A 26,156-nucleotide genomic window follows, 5' to 3' on the forward strand; every position below is an offset into this window, starting at 1 on the left:
TATACATGGAAAATACTGTGCAGTAAAATTCTTAAGACATTCTGTGAAATGAAAGAGAAAAATGTGGGTCATAGTGAAGAAGAGTAAAGTTATGAATGAATATTTCACATTGTCTTTATGGAATTTGAATGGAGTGAGGAGGAATGTTGTAAGAAGAGGAAAACATTGGAAACTAAGTTTATTATCTTTGAATACATCAGCAGGCCCAGATAAGCTTGTGAAAGAAACAAGGGAGGAAATAACACAACTCTGATGCCAGAGGTCTATGGCACTGATAATGCATGCCAATATTTGAGAGAGACTTCAATGGGCAAATTGTTGTTGAAAAATATTGGAGGCTGTGGAACAATTTTTGCTACAAGGATTGTAACAATTCAAGAAGATGCCTCATCTTTTTGAGGGCAATTAATGATGGGCAACAAATGCTGGCCTTGCCAGTGATGCCTAATGAATTTAACTTGTCTTATCTTGGCATCAGGATCTTGGTGATTTATTTTTTGTAAAACTAAAAAGCACTTGTAAAGGGATGTTATCCTAATGGGCCTGCCCCACTTGGGCAACTTTTTAGGCGACTGCAGAAGACTATGCAGTCGCCACATGTTCGCGGGTGGTTGCTGGGGAGTCCCCTTCATGGTCGTAAGGAGTTCCGACATTCTGGGAACTAGTCACGGTCTCATTATGGTCGCCGCAAATTTTTCAACATGTTGAAATATTAGCAGCGACCAGAATGAAGCCGCCATGGAGAATAGCGAGAATTCTCGTGCCATAGGTGGGTCGCCAGGATTCGCGTAGTTTGTAGCCGGTGCTGATCGGTGAATTTCATTGTGTCATTGGGGAAAAAAAATGTAAGCAGTAGTTTTCAGAACCAAGAATAATCGACTGGTAATGCCTGCCGAGTTTCACAGCCGTGTATCTCTGACTTTTTAAAAAGTTGTCTCCACTCCCTCTTCCCCCCCACCCCCCCCCTTCCCCCTGTGCTTTAGTCGTCTTAATTATAGCTCCAACCTTCCTGTTCATCGCGGTGTGTGTCTGTATCACCTTGGCTTTGCACCGTGTGAATTTCACTCAGACAGCGCTTGCCCTGTCCCCTGCCTGCATAACGGGCTGCTGAAGGAAGCGATGTGTGTGTGTTCTACTCTGTCAGTCGCCGTTGCAATTGCGGGTTTTTCAGGCAACTGCTGGCAACTTGACAGTCGCCTGAAAAATCGCCTAAGTGGGACAGGCCCATAATGAGTCTGTCCCACTTAGGCGACTCTTTAGGCAACTGCCAGGGACTAGTTTTAATGGAATTCACCTACGACACCTGGCGACAACCTACGACACCACCTACGAAAGCAAAAATTGTCACCACTGTCGCCGAAAGATTTTCAACATGTTGTCGCCTGCAATCACCTAAAAAATCGCCTAAGTGGGACGGGCCCATTATTCATACCATTTCCCTCACCGTGCAATCAAATTTAAAATTCATCTTTGGCTGCACTTGAAGTGTCTTGAAGTCATGCTGCAACATATATTGTTATCATAATTATTTTTAGGTTTAACACTTAAGTTCATCAAACGGCAGCGTTCAATTTCATGATGGCCAAATATTGTTTTGTATGTTTCTACAGTGAATATGGCTTTGCTGAAAAGGTTGTGGAGGGAATGTCTATCGTAGTGAATTCCATTGTTGTTAAAATTGAAGCAAAAGCATTCAATACTTCGTTTGAGCTGTGGCAGCTGCAAGGTTACAGTGTAAATCCCAAGTGGCAGCAGAGTGATCTACGATTTACGAGGATTACAGATCCAGAGCGAGGGGAGGTATGGATTCATTACTTTTGCCATCAGCTATCTTCCATTCACAGTAAGTGTAGAAATGGTTTCAACGCCCATGATGCTGAATGAGCTGTCCATTATAAAATTAAATCAATATCTTCCACTGAAGCACTCTTAATAATTAGCCCCAAGGAATGGTTAACTCCTTTTCAAAATGATAAAGTGGAACATTGCCTTTTTTTATGTAACTTGTGTTTTTGCAATGCCTGAGAGATCCCTTGTGCAGGATTGTGTTGCAATGGTTGAGCTGACTTTAAATGTTATTTTCTTGGCCAATAAACTTATTTCTTAAAGGACTGGCAATAATGTTTTAAGTTTGCTTTAGTAGGAGTGGGACCATGTTTTGCACAATAACTAGATTTCTGACCATTTGTCATCCGCTTTATCATCTAAAACTTCATAACATAACTAATTTACTTCGCTGAAACAATGTGAGGCTATTAACTTTGTATCTCAGCCATGCGCTTACCTACATCACTTCATTTATGCACTCTTCACAATCACCAGGCAGACAAGCCAGTGAAGGACTAAGTTATCCAATGTGCGACCATGATTGAATTCTTGTAACATGTTGAATGTTTAGCTTTTTGTAATAATAAAGAAACGAATGCAGCCAACCTGCTGTACTTGTACATTGAGCAACTTTTGATTTGAAAACAATTGGAGTTTTTAGATCAAAGCATCCTCAAGTCCCACAGTTAACTTGACTACACCTCCATCCACCCCCTTGCAAAGATGCTATTCCTTTCTGTCCTCTGGCTTTGCTGCATCTGATCACAAGATTAGCTTTTCCAATCTAGGTCAGATGAAATTTCCTCTTTCTTTAGAAAACATTGTGTCCCCTTTGCTGTCATAGATGGATCCTTCATTGGCATCTCCGCTGGATCCTGTAGTTCTGATCTCGCATCTACCCCACATTGAACAAGGATACGAGCTTCCACCCTACCAGCCCGCGCATTCATTACATCATTCACCATTATTTCCGCCACCTTCAACAAGATCCCACCACCAGTCACAACTTCCCATCCTCACCCTTTTCTGCCTTCTGCAGAGAGTGCTCCCTCCACAACTCTTTGGTTCACTCAACCCTTCCCACTCAAACAGCCCCTCCCCAAGTTTTTACCCCTGCAGCCACAGGAGATGTAACAGCTGTTCCAATACCTCCTCCCTCGCATCCGTCCAGGCACCCCAGCAGTCCTTCCAGATGAGACAGCGCTTCACGTGCACCTCTTTTAACCTCATTTATTACATCTAGTGTTCTCAACGTGGCCTCCTTTACTTCAGCAGGGCTAACCCTAATTCAGGAAGGACCAATAACAATTATAGCCAAACATAAATAATACATATGTAAAAAAAGTTGCATGGTACCATGAAATTGGATTGTTCAAGTCCTTGGGATACTGGAAATATCAATTGTTGATGCAAAACCTTTTTGGTTTTTGCAGCCAAGGCAATCTTAAATATTGTACCACAATTGTGTACAGGGAGTATTATCTTCTTAGAACTGCATATGCTAGGGATCCAATGATGGGTGTGGTCTGCAAACTGATCACTTTGGCTGTCCACCAAATAAACCATTATCCTTTTTTTTGGTGATTATCAATTAGCGATTAAAGTTTTACAACTGTTCACATTCCTGTTTTTTTTTAGATGTTTTAGCGCGACTTAAGAATAAGGGGTAAGCCACTTAGAACAAAGACGAGGAAACACTTTTTCCACACAGAGAGTTGTGTGTCTGTGGAATTCTCTGCCTCAGAGGGCGGTGGAGGCTGGTTCTCTGGATACTTTCAAGAGAGAGTTAGATAGGGCTCTTAAAGATTGCAGAGTCGGGATATGGGGAGAAGGCAGGAACGGGGTGCTGGCTCGAAGGGCTGAATGGCCTACTCCTGCACCTACTGTCTATTGACACAAACTTCTAAAAAGATCTGAGATGGCAACTGGGCCCCATCTTGTGAAAGTGCAGATCTGTGGATAACAAGTCGGTGAATGACAAGAGATGAGCAATTTTAGTGACTCGTTCTGTTTAGAATTAGAACATTCTAATTGAAATTGTGTAATGTGTTTTAACAGGTTTTGACATTTAAAGAAATAAACTGGCAAACACTTCGTATTGAAGCTGATGCCATTCCAGGTGATCAGAGCGTTATCAGCACACCACTCAGACTCATCACCAATCAATCAAAAATCAGACTTGTTCTCAAGAGAAGGGTATGTACTTGCTAGCTTTCACGCTCATATCATTCATAGGTATCATCACTAGTTAATGATAAAGGTATTGCACTGAAGTGTGCCTGGTGATAAATGTATCCAAAGAAGATCACATTGCACTGCTGTATTGTGTTTTCCCCGAACTAGCTCTTGCTCAAATAGACCTGTTGTGTCAATGAAATCAATTGAGCATGGTGTTTCATATTACTCTTGGAAAGGGTTGATTTTGCAGAGGAATATCATGGACAGTTTTATTATATTAAGAAATGATAATTAAATATTAAAACATTACCAAATAATTGAACAAAAGTATACATCTACGTAGCTCAAGATGACAGTGATGTAGTTCAAAGAAAACTTGTTCTGTGGCTTCTAAGGGTTACCAATAAGAACAATGAAGGAGTGACAGACTTGGCCATTTATGAAGTAGAGACCCAATATCCAGGGGATGATGGGTGGGGCAGGAGTATGGTTGGGGAGAAGGGGTTGGTTGTTGTTGAGGTGGTACATTTCACCATTTATGCAGTTTTGTGTGCTTTTGATGCCTGGACTCAAGTTTTCGCCACCATCCAAATGTTTCTTTGTCACTTTTATGCATATTTAATTCTATCTCTCAATCCTCTCCAGTAACTTAACTATTAGGCTCACCTGTCTACAGTTCCCTCACACATCCTGCAAATAGACCATACGCAGCCCTAGCTGCCATCTCTACTGGACTAGACCAAGGAAGATTTACAAAAGAAAGCGAAAACATGGACTTAAACTGCCATCACCCTCCGCAAAAGCTTCTCGAGCTGAGGCCTCGCACTTGTCCTCCACGAGTGTCTGCCTTACTTTCTATGCAGCTATTATGAGTAGTCAGGTTGGGATGCTAACAGCTTTCAAGTGCAAAACTGAATCTTTGAGCACATCCTTCAATCATCTCCTATGTCTGTCTAATATCCTTCTTCCCTTGTCAGAGACTTCACTCTGAGCTCAATTTTGTGAATTACATGGCCTGTCCACCAGACCCAATTAAACATAATTAGGAACATTTGGCTCGGGATGTTGGCCTAGGAGATGGCAGACAGTAGGTTTTATTTCCTTCATGGATTTGGAGGACCTCAGCAGAGACAACAAAAGTGGTATTTTTTTCCTATATTTTTCCAGTATTTTACAATGCCTGTTGCAGGTAGCCCAGGTCTCCAGGATAGAAGATGGCAATAGCAGACAGACCATAAGTTGTGTGCTAGGTTTGAGGTCATCATTTTCACACTTCCTTTATTCAGTCAGCTAATGGATGTGCTGGTGCAGGTGATAGTCTATGCTGCCAAGTGGCTTCCATGACTTGGAACAGCAATTGTCAGTGGGCAGTGTTATATAGTGGGTGAGTATAGATTCTTCATTTTGTGAACATTGAATGTAAGGCCCGCTCTTCACTAACAAGATGGAGATGACAACTCTGAGCAAGCGTAGACACAAGCATCTACTCACTTGACCACTGAGTTTTGCGTTATATCAGTTCTATAATGACGTAACTGTAGTGTGAATAGGTGCAAATAGTTCTGAAGATAAGCGTAATTTTTCTCACAACTAGTGTTTTGGAAGTGAGGCACAGCATATGCTGAGAAAAATTGCTACATGTGTCTGGAACAGCAATACTATTCTTCACTCTTTGTAAAGCTGTTTGTTAAGGGCTTGTCCCACTTCGGCGATTTTTCTCGGCGACTGCCGGCAACTGTCACTGTCGTAGCAAGTCGCCGAAAAACTGGCGACTGGACCCCCCCCAACGACAATGTCTACGACAACCTACCACCTAGTCGACGTCAAACTACTGACAATCGGCACCCCATTAGGACATCCACACAGGCGACAACCAAAGTCAACCTACGTCCATCCGGGAAGCTGCACCAAGCCCACAGTCGCCAAAAAGTTTAGAACATTTCAAAATCCAGCGGCAACCAGAAAAACGTTACGACTCTTTAGGTGGCTTGGATTTTGGGACAAAATTAAACGAAAGATTTTCTATGAAAATGTTAATTTGATCTTGTAGTGGTTTACCAGGACATTGAATAAGTTGGTTATTGGATGTTAATATTTGCGTAAAGAGCTATATTCCAATCTTGAGCATGACAGCTGTGTGTTTTCACTGTTTAGTACTAATCTGCAACAAAATGTAATTTAGCACTGTTTAAAACTGCAATGCAGCCTGAGGTGTTTCTCAGGAGCATTATCAAACAGAACCTGACATCAAATGTTCAAATGGAAGAGATTTCAGGGTAGTTTATAAGAAGAAAGAAATAGGAAAGTTTTGTGAGATGGGATTGCTGAAATGTTCTGAGAGGCGATAGAAGAACAGTCTAGTAGTCGTGTACTGATTAAAACTGGGAAACAGAGGTAACATGAGGCAAGGCCATGGGGTGATTTGGAAAATGAAGTTAACAATTTTCCAAGTTTGAATGTTACTGAATAAAGACCAGTGTTGATCAATGAGAACAAAGTTGATCGATTATTGTGTATCTGCAAATGTGTACAAGATTACTCATCTGCCATATTAATATTTGACCAGATAACTATCTAAGATAATAATCCTGACTCAAGAGGAAGGAAAGAATGTTATCAGTAAAAATCTTACAATTCTGGATTTTAATCACAGAAGACTCTTTACAAAGATTACTCATCAAACAAGTGTGAGAAAATAATATTTGTGTTTTTCTTTTAATCAGATGAAGGATTGTAATGTTGTGGGCTCGAAGCTCATGTTCCTGTTGGATGATTTGCTCTGGGTTCTGACTGACTCGCAATTGAAAGCAATGATTGAATATGCACAGTCCCTCAGCGAGGCCATGGAGAATTCTGCCCAGCAGCGGAAACGAATGGCTCCGGACACGGCTGCGGTTAGTGTAAATAAGATTCAACAGTTTGTTTCCAAGTAATTTGAATTGAGAAATATATTAATTTACAACTTTCCTCAACTTGGCTTCTTTCACTCGTAGATTTAAAATTAAGTATCAATTTACATATTTTCTCCCCAGATGAAATTAAAATGGCTCCAAGCATTTAAATATCACTTGGATCGCCTGTCTGTTTTGTTTTGAACTGCAGTAAAAATGCAAAGTTAATGTGATTTATAATTTTAAACGCTTTGCTCTGATGTTCAGTGCTGTACTTTTAGTAACTACTTTTGCTGTTGGTGTCAATCTTAGTTTGCGATGGTTACGTTGTTGGACTGTCTGAATACCTCAGCAGCACTGTCATATGTCCACTGCACAGTGTGACCTGGAAATGGAACCATGGTGCTCATCTGCAATCTCGGCCTTGTGTTTCTGGGTCCGATTGCAAGTGGACTTTGAAAGTCCCCAGAATCAAAAGTGTGAAATAGCATTTGGAAAGCACAGCGCTTGAGTCCAGGTCTGGACTCTTATTCATCGCCGAGACCAAACGTAGACTGATAGTTTCACTGAACACCTTCACTCAGTCCGCCTAAGCCTACATGATCTTCTGGTTGCCAAATACTTAAACTCCCCTTCCCATTCTCATACTCGCCTTTCTTTCCTGGGCTTCCTCCATTGTCAGAGTGAGGCCAAATGCAAATTAGAGGAACAGCACCTCGTATTTAACTTGTGCAGCTTCCAACCCTGCAGTATGAATATTGATTTCTCTAACTTCAAGTAACCCTCTCATTCCCTCTCTCTCCATCCCTCCACCACTCTAGTCGTTGTACTAGTTTCACTGTCCTGGTGATTTTCATTGTCTGTATATTTTGTTTATACCTAGCCCAAGCCGACAATGGACCGATGATCCTTGATCATCGTTACTTTTATGCATATCTTTAATTCATTTGTTCTATATCACTGTCTATATCTCTCATTTCCCTTCCCCTGACTCAGTCTGAAGAAGGGTCTCGACCTGAAACGTCAACCACTCCTTTTCTCCAGAGATGCTGCCTGACCCGCTGAGTTACTCAGACTGATCCAGGATGGGGAAGAATCTGCCTACAGACAGGAAGTGATGCAGCTGGCTTCCTGGTGCCATTGCAACAACCTGGAACTCAATGTTCTTAAGACAGTGAAATTGAAAGTAGACTTTAGGAGAGCTCACACCACTCACCATCAACAACACCACAGTCACATATGTGGAGTATTTTAAGTTCCTGGGAACCATCATCTCCAAGGACCTTAAATGGGGAGCTACCATCACAGTCAAAAAAGCACAACCGAGGATGTACTTCCTGCGGCAGCTGAGGAAGCACAATCTGCCACAGACAATGATGGTCCAATTCTATACGGCCATCGTAGAGTCTGTCCTCGCCTACTTCATCATAGTCTGGTTTGGCTCAACCACCAAGCACGGCACCCGGTGGCTGCAGCGAATCGTCCGATCAGCTTAGAAGGTTATTGGCTGCAACCTTCCCTCCATTGACGAACTGTACACTGCAAGGGCCAGGAAGCGAGTGGGTAAGATCATCTCTGACCCCTCTCACCCTGGCCACAAACTCTATGAATCACTTCCCTCTGGAAGGCGACTCTGGACTGTCAAAGCTGCCACAGCCAAACATAAAAACAGTTTTTATCCACGAGTAGCTCTACTCAATGACCAAAAATCTGTAGCCTTCTTTTGCTCTGGTATTTTATTTAATTCACATGTTTAATCAATAATGTTTTATTATTAATGTTTAATGTTTTATGTGTCATTCCTAATTGTCACTATGTCATGTCACTTGCGGGCGGAGCACCACGGCAAATTCCTTGTATGTGAATGCTTGGCTAATAAACTTATTCATTCATTCTATCTTTGGAAATAGTTATGTTCCCCTTTACATTTCTGATGAAGTGCTACTACGTTGTCAACATTTGCAAATTCCACAGAACTTTGCTTAACCATTTAAGGGAACAAAATATTGAAAGATCCCCAGAGTTCTACAATTAGAAAATATTATCACTCAAACTAAAGGAAGCAACAAAGGACGTCTTGTATTTTCCTATATTTTCTTGTTTGACCACTCCAGCATCAACTCTTTGGCCGTAGTCAAATGGTGGAAATATTTGCTCTCATGCCATGTTGTATGCTGAGTTTAATTATCGAGGTGTCAACGTGGGCGTGTTTTTTTTTTTTTTACCTAAAAGTTTTAATTACTTTTGTCTCTTTTTTTACAATTGTGTAATTTTTGATATTGGCCGTTGAAACCTTTTTCACCCTCCTGTTAGTGGAAATACCAATGATTAGATTATTTTTCCTCCAGCATCACAAATATGGGCACTGCCTGCAAGGTCAGTGTTGTGACTCTCCAACACGGTCCATGCTTTCACTAAAGGTTCGCCCTTTGACCTTTATCTCAATGGCCATATTTGTTGGTGTAGAGTTTATAAAATGGAGTTTACAGTGATGGGAAATGTTTGTGAGATGACATGACAATGTGTGGTTCAAACTTTCAACATGGTCAGCATTGAGTTGAAGTATATATTTTATTTAGCTGTCATACTTCATTGAAAATGTTTTTTTCCATGCATAAGATACTTGTATGTTTTAAGGTATGTGTTTTTATCACCGATGAGTTGATTTTCTTTGATTGAAGATGATCTTAGTTATAATGAACCTAATGACAATGATAAAATAGATTAGTACATTGGTGGTCTGATATTTAACTGGATTTCATAAGATCTAAGCGAGTTCTAAAAGGAGTGTGTAGAAGTTGAATCATTATAGATCTGGATCTATAATTATTCAAAATACATCCAACAACCAAGATTCTAATCAATGCATATGAGTGAGCTTAGAAAGAGATTTTCATATAATGTGTCCTCACAAATCTGATAAATGGCCATTTAACCTATTGTGGTTATCCTGGTAAAGGTTGCAAATTTTGAATTTTTTATTGTCCCGAGGGGTTTTTGTACATTCCCCTGAAAAAGAAATTTTATTTTTTGCTGGAAATACCCTCAAAGCAACAAAAACCAAAGTCTTGCTGCTGGTAATATTTTGCAACTTCCTAAGTGGAACAGTCATGCAATTCTGTACCACTGTAACCAATCAGGCAGACATGGAGGGAAAATTTTACAAGAACTGAAAAGCAATATAATTTTGAAAATTGAATTGAATATCAAATTATATTCAGTAAGTGTCAAAGAGATTGTACAGCGATAATTATACATTTTAAAGGTCTCCAATTAAAACTAGAAGCATGAGACTAAACATTTTAACTCTTTAGTGGTAAAGATGCTTTAGGGGAACTGGAGTACTTTAAATTTTGACTTTCGTTGTTGCATATACTTCATATCCATCATGCAGTGATAGGAACGTAACCAGTCAATAGATGTGAATGGGGAACTTGAAATTGAGTTTACCGTTTACGATGATACAACATCCAGTAGTATGTTTTTAGTTACTTTGCTTTGACTCATTTTTCCTAATCCATAATTGCAGTGGCATTTTTGGATATTTTACTTGTCAGTTTACTTTTTTTTTTAAATATGTGGAATAAAACAATTAGTAAGTCTGAAAATATTTAAATACGGATGGGGTAGAAGCAGAAAACATTCATTTGTGATCCAACATCTCATTTGGTTGTTGTGCTCTAGAAGAAAATAGAACAATTGCAGTTTTATTTTGCACATTGTTGCATACTTGAGGCTTTGCATACAATTTCTGGAACAATGATGGTGATTTCAGAAAACATTATTTCAAATCATTAAATACTTGTTTGTATGATTTCAGTTGTACAAAATACAGGCATTTTAATTTTAAGGCATGTGGTAGAAAGTAAAGAAACCTTTCCCCATAAATCCTTTGCTTCTGTTGGGTGCATCTGGCAACTTGTGTTCCTTAACGTGAACAACAATGTCTGACAATTTCGGTGCTACCTATTTATTTATTAATTTAAAAAAAAAAAACTGATTACATACCTCTTTCAGAGCTGCTTGTCTTTCAGTAGTTTGGCAGTGGTATAGCTTGACTATATTTGCATTTTAAATTGATTAAAGCTTAACAATAACATACATTGGTTAAAGTTATGAATGTCATCTTTTACAGACTAGTGGCTTAGCACCTAGTGCTCATCAACAACGATCGCAGCCAGCACATACAAGTAACAGCTCAAACAGCATTAGCCAATACTTTGAAATGTATGATGTGAAAGAATCATCTTATCACAGTCATATCTCACGCCTGGATTTGCATATTTGTGATGATGGTTTATCAACGGAAGAAGGTACTTAATGACATAACAACAAGGTTTTGCAGCTGGTGGTTAAATCGAAGAAAGACACAAAATGCTGGAATAACTCAGTGGGTCAGGCAAAATCTCTGGGGAACATGGATAGATAACGTTTCCTGTCCGGCCCTTCTTCAAAGTGATTTGGGGGGGTGGGGGGAGAAGGAAAGTTGGAAAAGAAGAGGGTCGGGATAGAGTAATGTCATTAATAGGTGCACACCGGCGAAGGGAGGTGGGGGGGGAAGGTTGACAAGCAGATTATTGGACAATGGCCAGAGATGAAAAGGAAGTTGTGAAAAGATAGCCCTCGAATTCACCTGGACTATTTCCAACACCTCTCTACCCTTTCTTGATCTTTTTATCCCCATCACAGGGAACAGACTGTTGACTGAAGTCTACTCCAAACTTACCCACTCCTACAGTTATCTAAAGCACACTTCCTCTTCTTGCAAAGATACTGTCCCTTACTCTCAATTGCTCTGTCTCCGCTGAATCTGCTCCCAAGATGAGGCTTTGCACTCGAGGACGTCCAAAATGTCCTAATTCTTTAGTGAACGTGGTTTCCCCTCAGTAATCACAGATAGATCCCTCACCAGCATCTGCTCTTTGTCTCAGTCTGCTCTCACTCTCCCTCCCGCCACATGGAACAAGGGTAGAGTCCCCCTGTTTTGCTTTTCACCCCACCAGCCTCCACATTCAACACATCATCTGTCACCTCCAATGTGATCCCACCATCAGTCATATCATTCCATCTCTATCCTTTTCCAGCTTTCGCAGAGATTGCTCCATCTACAATCCCTCTTCCCATCCCACCCGAACCACCCCCTCTCCAGGTACTTTCCCCTGCAACTGCAGGAGATCATAAGTGAAACGAGTTGAATTAGGCCATTCGGCCCATCAAGGCTACTCAGCCATTCAATCATGACTGACCTATCTTTCCCTCCCAACCCTATTCTCCAGCCTTCTACCCATAACCTCTGACACCTGTACTAATTAAAAATGTATCTATCTCTGCCTTAAATATATCCACTGATTTGGCATCTGCAGCCTTCTGTGGCAAAGAATTCCACAAATTCACTACCCTTTGACTAAAGAAATTTCACCTCATCTTCCTAAAGGAACGTCCCTTAAGTCTGAGGCTATGACCCCTAGTCCTAGACTCTCCCACTAGTGGAAACATCCTCTCCACATCCACTCTATCTAAGCCTTTCACTATTCTGTATGTTTCAATGAGGTCCCCCCTTATCGCATCTACAGGCCTGTTAAGCGAGCAAGAATGTCATTGTTCTGTTGCCGCTACATATGATGATTGCTCTAAATATGTGCTTGGGTGATTGAAAATGGTGATGCACAAACTGAAGATTGCAGTGGTGTCACACAATGTTCAAAAATGGACCAGTTGGTACTTCCCCAAGCATTTGCTTTACAGGTTCCTAATCTGCAACTCAGCAGTTTATGGATGAAAATACCACCATTACATTGCAACAACCATGTTGAACTGGTCATTGACCGAGCTGCAAGGTGATAATAAAGCAACTAACGTGTGATAACTATCCACCAGCAACAGGGCCTTATTTCACTCCCAGGTGAAATTTGACTTGGGATGGCACAATGGTGCAGCTGGTAGAGCTGCTGCCTCACAGTGCCAGAGGTTCGATCCTGGCCTCGGGTGCTGTCTGTGTGGAGTTTGCACAAATTCTGTGAACCTTGCATGCAAGTTCCATGTAAATCCAAAGCAAATTCTTTGGCAAGAGAACATAGCTCCTGCGGCAAGTTCATCCAGTTTCTGGAACAAAGGTGTGTTGTAGTTTCTATTATGAAACTGACCATAAAGTCCACTGCTGTGTATGGACAGAATAGAATAGGTGCAGCATCGTGGCGCAGCGGTAGAGTTGCTGCCTAACAGCGCCAGATGTGACACCTGCCCCTATTCCTCCATCCAGGGACCCCAGAAGTCCTTCCAGGTGAGACAAAGGTACACATGTACCACCTCTATCCTCATCCACTGCATCCTATATGGCTTCCTGCACATTGGCGAGACCTAGCGTTGACTTGGCGATTGCTTTGCCAAACATTTGCGCTCGGCCCACCAAGGCTTATTGGATCTGCTGTTTGCTAACCATTTTAGCTCCTCTTCACATTCTCATACTGACTTTCTATCCTGGCCCACCTCCATTGCCAGAGTGAGGCTACACGTAAACTGGAGGAACAGTACCTCGTATTCCACGTGGATAGCTTACAACGCAACGGTATGAACATTGAATTCTCTAATTATTATTATTATTAACTTGCACGCAAACAGCCCCTTTCCTCGGACCCCCACCCACTTTCTTTCCCTTCCCTTGAACCCTGGCTGACCTTGCACTGGTTTCTCATTTTCCTCCTGCACCTGCATCCTTTCTACTGGTTACACAATTCACAACTTTTCTACCCTCAAGTTTCACAAGTAGCAGCGTTTTTTCCTTTTTTGGTCTCACACCTGCCTTTTCATCTCTGGCCTTTGTCCAGTAATCTGCCTTTGAAATAACCCCCCTTGCATGTGTTCACCTGTTGCCTGCTCTGCCTCTCCTCTTTTCCAGCTTTCTTTCCTGCCTCCACTGCAATCAAACTGAGTAATGGCCCAGAACTGAAACATCACCTCTCCATCTTCTCCCTCAATGCTGCTTCTCAGAATTACTCAAGCGTTTTTTCGTTCTAATGATGCCAGATATTTGCAAATAGCGATTTTATGCAGACCAATGGTTATTCTGTAACATAGTTTGTTAAGAGAGGAGGATCTTGTCATAAAAGGCTCATAAATTTATTGTACTTCATATTGTTAGATGTAATGAAATGTGAGATTAAAGTGATTTGGTGGTGGGTAATTTTTAATTAAAATAATATTCTCAGTGTTCTCGGTTCAAATAGTTTGCAGCTATTCTTTACAGCCTCAAATAATGTTAACCTTCACTTGGATTACTAGTTTATGGTTTTAAGACCCAAATTGAAGTGTTGATCATAAAATATAAAATGATTCCCCTTTTCAAAAAAATGTTGCATTATCGTTTGAGTTCTCTTGTAAATGTCACGTTAAATAGATAACCACATGGGATTTTGGGCGTACCAAAAAGAACACATAGCATTAACAGCTGAGAAAATAAAAGAAATGGAACCAAAATGAATCAATTTAGAAATATTTGGTAGTAACAAAGAACTCCAGATGCTGGTTTATACCAAAGATAGGCACAGAATGATGGAATACTCTGGGTCAGGCAGCATCTCTGGAGATCTCTTGGTGATGTTTCTGGACTGGACTCTTCTTCAGCTTTTTTGAATGTCAATGGTAAAGGTGAGTGAACGGGGGCTGGTTACTGAAAGTTGTTGTTGCTGAAGGTGTGTGATGTGTCTTGGATGTAGGTGGGAAGGGATTGGATAAGGAGGGGGGGATAGGATAGAATCAAGGTATGTGGAGATGAGCTCAGTGGGGCAAGAGCAGGCAGCAATAATGGTTTGGCCATGGCAGTTCTGCGTGTGAATTTTTGTTAGGAGGTAGAAGCGGGCCATGCGGGGCTGGGAAACGATGAGGTTGGAGACTGCGAAGGGCAGATCACCAGAGGTGATGAAATTAGAGATAGTCCTGGAGATAATGGCCTGGTGCGCATCTGCAGGGTCATGGTCAAGGGGTAAGTAAGAGGTGTTTGAGCGTTGGCCTCAGCACTGTAGAGGTCAGCCCGCAACGGGAGCTTTAGTTGTAGCCATCAGACTACAACTGCACCTCCCTTGATGGTGAGTTTGATGATAATATTGGGATTGTTGTGAAGTGAGAGGAGGGCTTGGCCATGGGGGGGGGGGGGGGGCGATGAGATGGGTTGGTAATGGGAGATGCTTGATTTCTTCCCAGTAGTTAAAGATAAAAAGGTCCAGAAAGGATAGATGGCTGTCCAGGTGAGTCTGTGGGAGGAGAAGAGGTCATCAGATAAATATTTTTGTATGTCTGTCAGCACTATTAAAAACAGGTTGACACATTAAACTGAAAATACAACATTAGTTCTGATAAGGGAAGTTATGGAGTCTTACAGCGTGGAAACGGGCCTTTCTGCCCAACTCGTCCAGGCTGACCAATGTGCCCCATCTTCACTAGTCCCACTTGCCTGGGTTTGGCACATATCCCTCTAAATCCATCTTATCCACGTACCTGTCAAAATGTTTCTTAAACATTACGTTAGTACCTGCCTCAACTACCTCCTCTGGCCACTCATTCCATTTACCTACCACCTTCCCTGTAAAAAATAAGTTGCCGCTCGGGTTCCTCAAATTTTTCACCCGTCAAACCTATGTCCTTTGGTTCTCGATTTTCCCCAACTCTGGGTAAAAGATTCTGCATTTGTCCTATCTATTCCTCTCATGATCTTATACCCCTCAATAAGATCACACATCGTCCTGCACTCAAGGAATGAAGTCCTAGCCTGCTCAACCTCTCCCTATAGTTCAGACCCGTGAGTCCTGGCAATATCCTTGTAAATCTCTGCACCCTTATTAGCTTAACAAAATCTTTCCTATAACTGGGACACCAAAACTGAACACAATATTCTCAATACCGATGTCTAGTACAACTAGACCTCAAACTTCTATACTGTTGATCCTAAAATGTTATTTTTTTTTTCTTTTTATATGCTGCTGACCAGTATTTTCAATGTTTCCTGCTTTTCTTTCAAATTTCTGCCCCGCTAAAGAATGTTGTGTTACACAATGCTTCCTGTATTGTTCATTCACTAACTTCTCTATTGCGGATACTCTCACATTTGTGGGAAAAAAACACAATGTTGGAAATGGCCATCAAACAGAAAGCAATAGTTAAATGAAACTGAGTTGTATTTTCAGATTGGAATACAGTGGCCTCCATAATGTTTGGGACAAAGACTCATCATTTATTTATTTGCCTCTGAACTACACAATTTGAGATTTGTAATAGAAAAAAAATCACATGTGGTCAAAGTGCACATTGTCAGATTTTAATAAAGGTCATTTTTACACATTTGGTTTCACCATGTAGAAATTACAGCAGTGTTTATACATAGTCCCCACATTTCAGGGCACCATGATGTTTGGGACACAGCAATGTCATGTAAATGAAAGTTATCATGTTTAGTATTTTGTTGCATATCCTTTGCATGCAATGACTGCTTGAAGTCTGTGATTCATGGACATCACCAGTTGCTGGGTGTCTTCGCTGGTGATGCTCTGCCAGGCCTGTATTACAGCCACATTTAGCTTGTGCTTGTTTTTGGGGCAAGTCCCCTTCAGTTTTCTCTCCAGCATATAAAAGGCATGCTCAATTGGGTTCAGATCGGGTGATTGACTTGGCCACTCAATAATTTACATTTTTTTAGCTTTGAAAAACTCCTTTGTTGCTTTAGCAGTATGTTTGGGATCATTGTCTTCCTGTAGAATGAACCGTCGGCCAATGAGTTTTGAGGCATTTGTTTGAACTTGAGCAGATGGGATGTGTCTATGCACTTCAGAGTTCATTATACTACTACCATCAGCAGTTGTATCATCAATTTTCACAGATGAGGTGGTATGCTTGGATCTTTGGCAGTTCCATCTCTCCTCCATACTTTGCTCTTGCCATCATTCTGATAAAAGTTAATCTTCGTCTCATCTTTCCACAAAACTTTTTTCCAGAACTGTGGTTGCTCATTTAAGTACTTCTTGGCAAACTGAAACCTGGCCATCCTTTGTTTCCTGTCTGCCAACCAATTTTCTATCCATGTCAATACCCTACCCCCAATACCCTCTAGTTTTGCCCACTAAAATCCTGCGACCTTAACAAAGGCTTTCTGGAAGTCCAGATACACTACATCCAATGGCTCTCCCTTATCCATTTTACTTATTACATCTTCAAAACTTCCAGAAGATTAGTCAAGCAAGATTTCCCCTTCGTAAATCCATGCTAACTTGGACCAATCCTGTTACTCATATCCAAATGCACCACTATTACATCTTTAATAATTGACTCCAGCATCTTCCTCACCACAGGTGTCAGGCTAACTGGTCTATAATTCCCTGCTTTCTCTCTCCATCCTTTCTTAAAAAGTGGGATAACATTTTCTACCCTCTAATCCACAGGAACTGATCCAGCATCTATAGAACATTGGAAAATGATCACCAATGCATCCATAATATCTAGAGCCACCTCCTTGAGTACCCTGGCATGCAGACCATCAGGCCCTTGGATATATGAGCCTTCAGTCCCATCAGTAACCAGCACCATTTCCTGACTAACGTGAATTTCCTTCAGTTCCTCCCTAGATCCTTTGTCCCCTAGTACATCTGGGAGATTGTTTGTGTCTTCCTTAGTGACATTTCCTTGGTCCCCATAATAAATTCACCTGTTTCTGTCTTCAAGGGACCCACATTGTCTTTTCACAAACCTAAAGAAGCTTTTGCTATCATCCTTTATATTCCTGGCGAGCTTACTTTTGCACTTCATCTTTTCTCCCCGTATTACCTTTTAAGTTACCTTTTGTTGTTCTTTTAAAGTTTCCCAATCCTCTGGGTTCCCGACATCTTTGCTATGTTATACGTCTTCTCTTTTCGTTTTATACTGTCCTTGATTTCCCTTGTCAGCCACGGTTGCCTCTTACTCCCCTTAGAATCTTTCCTCCTCTTTGGAATGAAATGATCCTGCATCTTCTGGATTATTCCCAGAAATTCCTGCCATTGCTGTTCCACTGTCATCCCTGCTGGGGTCCCTTTCCAGTCAACTTTGGCCAGTTCCTCCCTCATGCCTCAAGTCCTCTTTGTTCAACAGCAATACTGATACTTCTGATTTTACCTTCTCGTTCTCAAATTACAGATTAAAACGTATCATATTGTGGTCACTACCACCTAATGGTTCCTTTACCTTGAGTTCCCTTATCAAATCCGGTTTAATACAAAAACAGGGATGTAATGCTGAGGCTTTGTAAGACTCTGGTCAGACCGCATTTGGAATATTGTGAACAATTTTGTGCCCCATATCTGAGGAAGGATGTTCTCCCATTGGAGAGGGTCGAGTGGAGGTTTTGATCCCTGGTATAATTGGGTTAACATATGACGAGCATTTGCAGGCACTGGGACCTCATTGAAACTTGGCAAATAGTGAAAGGCCTGGATAGAGTGAATGTCGAGAGGATGTTTCCACTAATGGGAGAGTCTCTGGCCAAAGGCCGTAGCCTCAGAATAAAAGGGCATTCCTTTAGCAGATGCAAGAGAATTTATTTAGTCAGAAGGTGGTGAATCTGTGGAATTCATTGCCACACGTGGCTGTGGAAGCCGTGAATTGATTATTTTAAGGCGGAGATCAACAGCTTTATTAGTAAGGATGTTGAGGGCTATGGAACGGAGATGGGAGAATGGGATTGAGAAGCAAAGATAGATCAGCCCTGATTGAATGGCGGAGTAGACTTGATGTGCCGAATGGCCTAATTCTGCTCCTAGAATTTATGAACATTAATTCTGATTCTCTTGCCACCAGATGTTATCTGACTTGTTGAGGATTTCCAGCATTCATTTTTATTCCTTATCTTGCCTGTAAATTGTTGTTTTTTTCCTTGTGTGTAGGAACATCCAAACATCGAATAGCTGGAGGGGCTATACAGTTAACATTTAAAAATTTAAGTCTGGATTACTACCCTTTCCATTGGGCAAGTGAGTACTTTTTTTAGCCACAAGATCGAAACTAATACATCAAATGATTAATGCTTTCAATTTGCTTTTTTAGCATAAAGAACTAAGCTAGTAAATCAACTTATAGATGCTTTCAGTTGGCCTTATGTTTTATGCCCGGTTGCAACATAATAACATGAAACCTTAATGGAGTGAAACTTATAAGGAAGTTTAATTTGTGTTGAAGTATTTGCTTTGTTTCAGTTGCGGCCTGAATGCGGTCAAGCTTTTCTTTGATATGTAATATATATTACTTTGAGTTGGCAAGGACATGTTTCGAGTATAAATGTATTTCTTATCAAATTGCATCAATTGCAGCATTCTTCCTTGTGATATAGAATTTTGCTGCCAACTCTGCCAAGATTAGTCTACCACGACTTTCGGACCAACAAAATTAAAACTAATTGAACAAAGAACAGGAACTATTAGGTTTTATGCAACAAAACTCTGAGATCAAACACAACATTGCCGTTCAAGGGCCTTCACTATAAATGTGGACTTAAAGTGCTGATTTATAGATGGTTAAAACCTTCACATTGTTCCAAGATTGTGTCTAACAGAGATGTTTAAAGTTTACCAAAGGTATTTCAGACTTCATATCTTAAGTATTTTTTAATGATTGGTTCATGTGTCTCCGCTTGCAGATGATAATTGTAAACACTGGGTTAGACACTCGGAAGCCATGGAATCCAGAGCACAATGGGCCAAAGATCTGCTGCAAGAGTTTCAGTCCAAAGTACAAACTATAATAGATCACCATGAAGACACAACAGTTGTAAAATCTCCAACAAAGGAAACTTCAAGTAAATGGAAAGGTATATGTTTTACAGCTGGATTCTCATTCTAAATGGAATGCTGAAAATTGGCTGAACTAATTTTTTTTTAATGGATGCTTAATGTGTATTCAAGTCCAAGATCTACAGAATGTTGGTCATTTTGAGACTTAAATGGTATAGGAGTCTTATGGGGAAATGGACTTAAGGTACAGGATCAGCCCTGATCTTTCTGAGCGGCAGAGCAGACCTGAGGTGTGGCCAACTCAACTTTGTTCCTAAAAATTGTATGTCCAAGATTCTCTATTCACAAGTGTACCCTCGTATTTAAGTTTTGAAAGATAACTAACATTTTGTAAATCTGTGTTCTTTGGGAAAGAATGAAAATAAATGAAGATTTGGTTTGTGTTGTAAGCTCAATTTTACACCTTGAATCGACGCTGATCATGTTTTTGAGCCACTTGTCTCACATGTTACACATGACTATAATAACCCTAAACCTAGTAGCTGTCAAATTGCTGTTACCAGGAAGTGGTCAGTCTTTTTAGGCATATTCGTAGAATGTGGAAGGGAAAGCCACAACGCAAGCATTCTGATTGATCTGTCTGACCCCTTAATGCTTTTTTTTTTTTTTAAGTGCTGATCAAATCCCTTCTAAACCTTTGCTGCTCTAAAGATAAGAAGCCAAGCTTTCTCCATTGTGTCTGATTCAACCATTCAACTAAATCTTCTCCAAAAGTTCAGTTCTTCAAGCATCATGGTCAGAGAATTGGTCAATATATTTAGTGTTGGATTGAACAAGTGTTGTTTCAACGTAAATTGCAAGGCTCCATCTTAATCCCTATGTTTAGAAAGCACACATAGCGAAATGTTTTGTTAACACCTTGCATTCTTAAAAACAAAAGTGCAACCTACTTCCCCTTCCCCAGCCCTGCAGCATTTGTTTTTGAACCCTCTTTAAAATTGTATCCTTTCATATGTTTTATCCTCCCTTCATTTTCCCACTGCCATGAATCAGTTTTCCCTGTTCTCTATGCCATGTTATCGAGCATTAACATGGAACATGTTAGTACTTGATAATAATCTGTTGCAGAATATTTCTGTATCTTTTGAATTGTTTTTGGTTGTAAAACAGTCTTTTGCGTAATATTAACTGTGGTCAGTTGATTGGCTGTAATCCATGCTGCTCTTGTAAGCCAATTATTATTTGAGTGAGTATGAATCTAATGCTGTCTTTTTCGAGGATGTAAATTACCACATCAATGGACTTGACCGCTTCTGAATTCCATATTTAAATTAAATTTATTTTTGCTTATCATAATTGTAAAAGGACTCCACAATTGCAGTTAATTTCCATATCTAGCTTTGTATTAAATGGCCTCCCCTTTATTCTAATGCTGTGGCCCCTGGTTCTGGACTCGCCCAACATTGGGAACATTTTTCCTGCATCTAACTTGTCCAGTCTCCTTTTATAATTTTATATGTTTCTATAAGATACCCCCTCATCCTTCTAAAATCCAGTGAATACAAGCCTAGTCTTTTCAATCACTAATTTGTTTTCAGCTTTATCAGATGAAGAAGCATTGGGCTAATAATGTTAAATAAAGACTGGAGTCACTCAGTGGGTCAGAGAGCATCTCTGCAAAAAAGGAATAGGTGACGTTTTGGATCGAGACCCTTCTTCAGACAAATAATTATTGCTAAGAATTTTTGCAGTATCTTGAACATTCTTAAAGCATTGGAACTGTTCAGTACGATTAGAGGAGATACAAGGAACTGCAGATGCTGATTTACAGTATCAGCTCTAAAATGTATAATGAATCTTGTACAGTGCTCAAAAGTACACAAATAAATGCTGGAGAAACTCAGCAGGTGCAGCAGCATCTATGGAGCGAAGGAAATAGGCATCGTTTTGGGCCTATTTGTACAGTGCTGTTTGGTCCTGATGTTATGGACAGGCAATGGAAACAAAGGCTGCAGAATATTGATTCTGCCCTGTCATCCTGTCAACCAGTCTACAGTATTCTGAGGCTGGGAGTTCAGGGGCAAGAGCTGAATATTTTCTGTGTGCTCAAAGTTCTGAAAAAAAAAACATTTAGAAAAGCAATTTCTAATTCAAAGACACTTTGAAGCTTGCATAAATGAATTATTTTTGGTTATTCAGATGAACGTGCACTTCAATATTTTTTTTGCTTAAGCACAAAGAAACCCTTCATATTATCTGGAATATACCCATCATGCCTCTTCTTCACAGAATCAACCAACACACTATCCAATGACTGACTGGGTTGTTGTCGTATGAATGTGCAGCATTATTGTGTAAACAGTAAATTACACAATTACTTGATATTTGGCTGTGGGGGATTATTTGCCAACACTCTGGAAGAGCTTTGTTCAGATATTGGTGTAAGATTTTTATTATCCGTGCTTTAATGCTTCATGGGAATTTGTATCTTCAACAGTGTACTGCTCCTTTTATTGTCAGACTTGATGTCTGCCTCAGTAATTTTCTGAGATTACCATCAAACTTCATGAGATGTGCGAACTGACAATTGGGTTGGTTCCAGTCCTCTGACATGCTTGTAGATTCCCTCTCCAGTATTGTTAATAGAGAAAAAACATATTCATCTCTGGTGGACCATTATTCTTTAACGTATTTCTTTTTCATCCTTACTCTGGTGATTTTAATTGCTCTGCTACGGTACAAACATCTTTTCTTTGTTTTGTTGTGTTGGCCTTTTAAGTGAAAATCATGTTGTGGTGTAGATTACAAGAGGCCAGAATCTTGGGCAGGAGAAGAGGCAATTTGCTAACAGTGTAGAATTGTGTGTTTTTGGTTTATTACCACAGAGGAAAATCGACCATGAAAATTAAATTGCCATGGATTTCCCAAATAAAATTGGTAATTAAATCGGTTTTCCTAACACTTGCATTGCAACAGTATTTTATTTACGATAACTTTCAAAGTAAAAGTATTTCCATTTTGTGATAATGGTACAAATATATTTTATTTTTGATATTCCTATCTCAAAATAGAAAGATAGATGGAAAATTATGGTTTGCAGGTTACTGACGAATCACACTGGATGATCTTGGTGGTATATTATGGAACGGGGTTAAATGCAAAAAATGGTCACTTGGCAACTAAAGACCAACGCCGATGATATGTGCATAATTTTCCTAAACTGAAATACTACTGAATGCTATATTTTGTTTAACCTCTTTATAACATGAATTGTTAATGGACACTGAAGTAAGCTGTGAGATATTCGCAAGCTGATTTGCTCTCTAGAAATAAACTGGCTTAGTTAGTTAGTCTTGCCTTGCTATATTTCTCAGTCCATTTTGAAAGAAATCGAATATGAAGACATGTTCAAGTTCAAGCCAAGTCAAGTTCAAGTGAACTTGAACTTGTCCACCTGCTGTATTTGGTTCCAGTGGAGCCAATTGGTGGGAGACAATAAGTAGCAGATACTTCACACTCCTATTTAGCACAAAAGAACGAAAGCCATTTTCTGTTGTAAAATCTCAAATGGACCCGGAAGTTGTAGCAGTTATTTTTCTGTATAACTGTATGCAGAAAGACTGGTGTGGATTGTGTATCCTTCCAATTTCTTGGTTTAGGCAAATATTTGATGGTTACAGTTAAATAATGGGTAGTCCCTGATGGACCATTGCAGATTGCAGTACTTTGTTTGTTAAACACAGAATTAAGACCACCTAATGAATGATTTAGAAGAACTCCAAGTACAAGAAGTTGCACGTTTACAGGTTTTAAGTTGAACTTTGTAGATGTGTTATTTTATTGATCATGTTAAAACCATAATACAAAGAAAAATTCCAGATATCTGTTGTAGAGAATAGAGCTGTCTTTATTGTTTTAATTTGTATTGATTAACAGGGGTTCTTGCGCCTCCAGCTCTGAGATGTAATCTGAAGAAAACAAACTGGTGTGAATGGAATTATTAGGCAGTACATTAAGAAATGTTTGGATCTGCATGTCAAAAGCAAAGATGACTCAGCATGGCAGCATGAGGAGCGGAGGTGTAATGTCTTGCATTACTATAGCTAAATCAAACAAATTGGAATAATCGAGAGGTTATTCTGTTAGACCTCTGGCATTAATCCAATGTTCTGGGATCTTTACAGATATTCAGCGCCCCCTTGTGAAAATACATCAGTGAATGTTAAGTGAGAAAACCCTTATTCTCTTTGTTTCGGCTTGTTTTCAATCCTTGAACCAACAAGAATATCGAGAGAAAAAGTAGGTTGTGTAGCTCTTGAGACTGCAGAATTTTCCCTTGAGTGTTAGTTTCCCACAAATAGCTGCTGATCTTGACTTTGGATACAACTATTTTGTGTTCAATTGGTCCTAAATGGCCATCGACTGAAAATTATACCCATGGGTTCTTGGCTGGTCAGCTAGATGAACCTGTTTTTCCACATCGACAACAACGCTGTAAATTATACATTAAGTTTTAAATCTGTCGAGTAGAGTATTGTGTGCAAAGTACCATTCAAGTAAAACTAAAAAGTGGGATTACCCCTGTAATAAATAAATACATTTCCTGACAGGGCCTGTTCCACTATGGCGACCTAATTTGCGAGTTTAGAAGAGTTTGAGCTCGCCACAAACTCACAGCATGATTGACACGTGGTCCTGGGAGGTCACTGGAACTCTCCCTCATGCTCGGGAGAAGTTCCCGCATACTCGCGGCCTCAGTTTGGTCGAGCATGATGAAAGATTTTCCGCGAGTAATAATTTTCCGCGAGTAAAAATTGGTCCGCATAGTTCTTTTGAACTCGTGGTACAGTGGCAGTGGGGTCACCATGTAGTTATAGGTAGTCGAGGTAGCCGTAGGCAATCTCCTTTGCTGACCGGGCATTTTAATTGGCTCATTGGGGTTTTCAGAACCAAGGAAAACTGACCGGTAATGTTAAATGCCCGCTAAACTTTATTAAAAGTTGTTTGGCTTCTTAAAACTGTTTCCCCGCCCCCCATCCCCCCACTCTCTAAAGGACTTACCGTACACTGTGCCAGCTGTCTTTTACTTTTCTGTTCATCGCGAGTGTGAATTTCAGACAGTGCTGCCCCGCTTTCACTGGCCCCCACTGTTTCGTCGCTGACGGTCGATCCAGCTCGAGTGCCCTCGAGCTTGAAGACCGTTGCTGAAAAGTCGTGTAAGTGGGACAGGCTCTTAACGGGATTACCGAAACATCATCCATTCCTTCTCTCCAGAGATGCTGCCTGGCCTGCTGAGTTATTCCAGCATTTTGTGTCTATCTTCAGTGTAAACCAGCATCTGTATTTCCTTCCTACACCTTTTATAGGAATTGCTTCATATCATTGGCATAATGTCTTGGCTGTTAAAATGTCCTCTTGTTTACAGTAGGATCACCAACTTGGAAGGCAGGTGCTGCTGGCAAAAGAAGAGCAAGTGATCAATCGACAGGAGCTACATCTCCTGATTCTCCGAAGATACCGTGGAGCAGGCTGCTCTCCAGCTGTGTGGTCGTCCGAGTTGATGATTTGGATGTTTACCAGGTAGGGAAGGACTATTGACATTGATTCTGTGTTTGGTGCTTCTCAATCTAGTTAATGACGCTTTCCTCTTATGAAGTATGTCCATTGTTCTATCAACTGTAGAGATGAGGAATGATATCAGTATTGGTGAAAGCTCTTGACTTTTTTATTGAGATTTTTTTTTCAACTTGATAGAAAATATTTCAGTATGTTAACAGTTGAAATGATTTATCAATTCTTGAGCCATTAATCTGAATTACTTGTCATACACTTTCAATTCACATCAGTGTAGAGCACCACCATTTAATTGGAAATAAATATCAGTATTGGTGATAATGAAAATACATGTGGTCCAAAAATAATCTAGTTAATTATTGTCTTTTGGAGAAGATCTTCTGATATTGGCTTGGCTAACCTTTGAGAGACTATAGACTTGCAGTAATGTGGTACAATGTTAATCCTCTGAAATGGCTGTCAACCACTTTATTATATTATATTGCTGCCATAAAACATCTGCAATGTTGTTCTCTCAGTCGTTTACTTCAGTTGAATATAGATCGGCCAAGCCACAATCTGTTATCATTCTCATAGATTCATAGTCCATGGATTGTGTCCCAGACTCTCCGACACTGATGCTCGAGCGTGAGCAATCACAACAAGACCAATATGTCAGGGGTGATTTCTGGAAGTATGCGGGCCTTGGCAGAGCTGCCAAGTAGTACGGATTTTCCGTATTTTGTACGGAAATGCGATAAGAATACTGATGTACGACTTTGCGTTGTTAAGTACGGATTTTAAATCCGACCATAGATAATCGTAACAACAAGTCACCACTGTACCGGCCGAGGTGCAACAGGCAGATGGGAACAACCGAGATCAGCCCCACTTCCTGTTTCATTAACATACCACTCGCCAATGGAAATGTAATAACCCGGTGAAATTGACTTGCTGCTTCAAA

General features: G+C 40.3%; 1 protein-coding gene across 2 annotated transcripts in view; it reads left to right on the top strand.

The window, feature by feature from the left end:
• bltp3a (bridge-like lipid transfer protein family member 3A) overlaps positions 1-26,156 on the top strand; it is a 110,558-nt gene that overhangs the window by 44,137 nt on the left and 40,265 nt on the right. The window contains exons 5-11 of one of the 2 annotated variants that reach the window (XM_055654472.1): positions 1,611-1,800; positions 3,886-4,023; positions 6,729-6,899; positions 11,032-11,209; positions 18,797-18,883; positions 19,546-19,716; positions 25,068-25,219. In XM_055654472.1, the coding sequence (XP_055510447.1) occupies positions 1,611-1,800; positions 3,886-4,023; positions 6,729-6,899; positions 11,032-11,209; positions 18,797-18,883; positions 19,546-19,716; positions 25,068-25,219 (1,087 nt within the window). Of the gene's footprint in view, positions 1-1,610; positions 1,801-3,885; positions 4,024-6,728; positions 6,900-11,031; positions 11,210-18,796; positions 18,884-19,545; positions 19,717-25,064; positions 25,220-26,156 lie in introns of both variants that reach the window. The other variant, XM_055654471.1, reaches the window with a different exon arrangement.

This window comes from Leucoraja erinacea, chromosome 24, assembly GCF_028641065.1.
Source record: "Leucoraja erinacea ecotype New England chromosome 24, Leri_hhj_1, whole genome shotgun sequence".
NCBI classification, from domain to species: Eukaryota; Metazoa; Chordata; class Chondrichthyes; order Rajiformes; family Rajidae; genus Leucoraja; species Leucoraja erinaceus.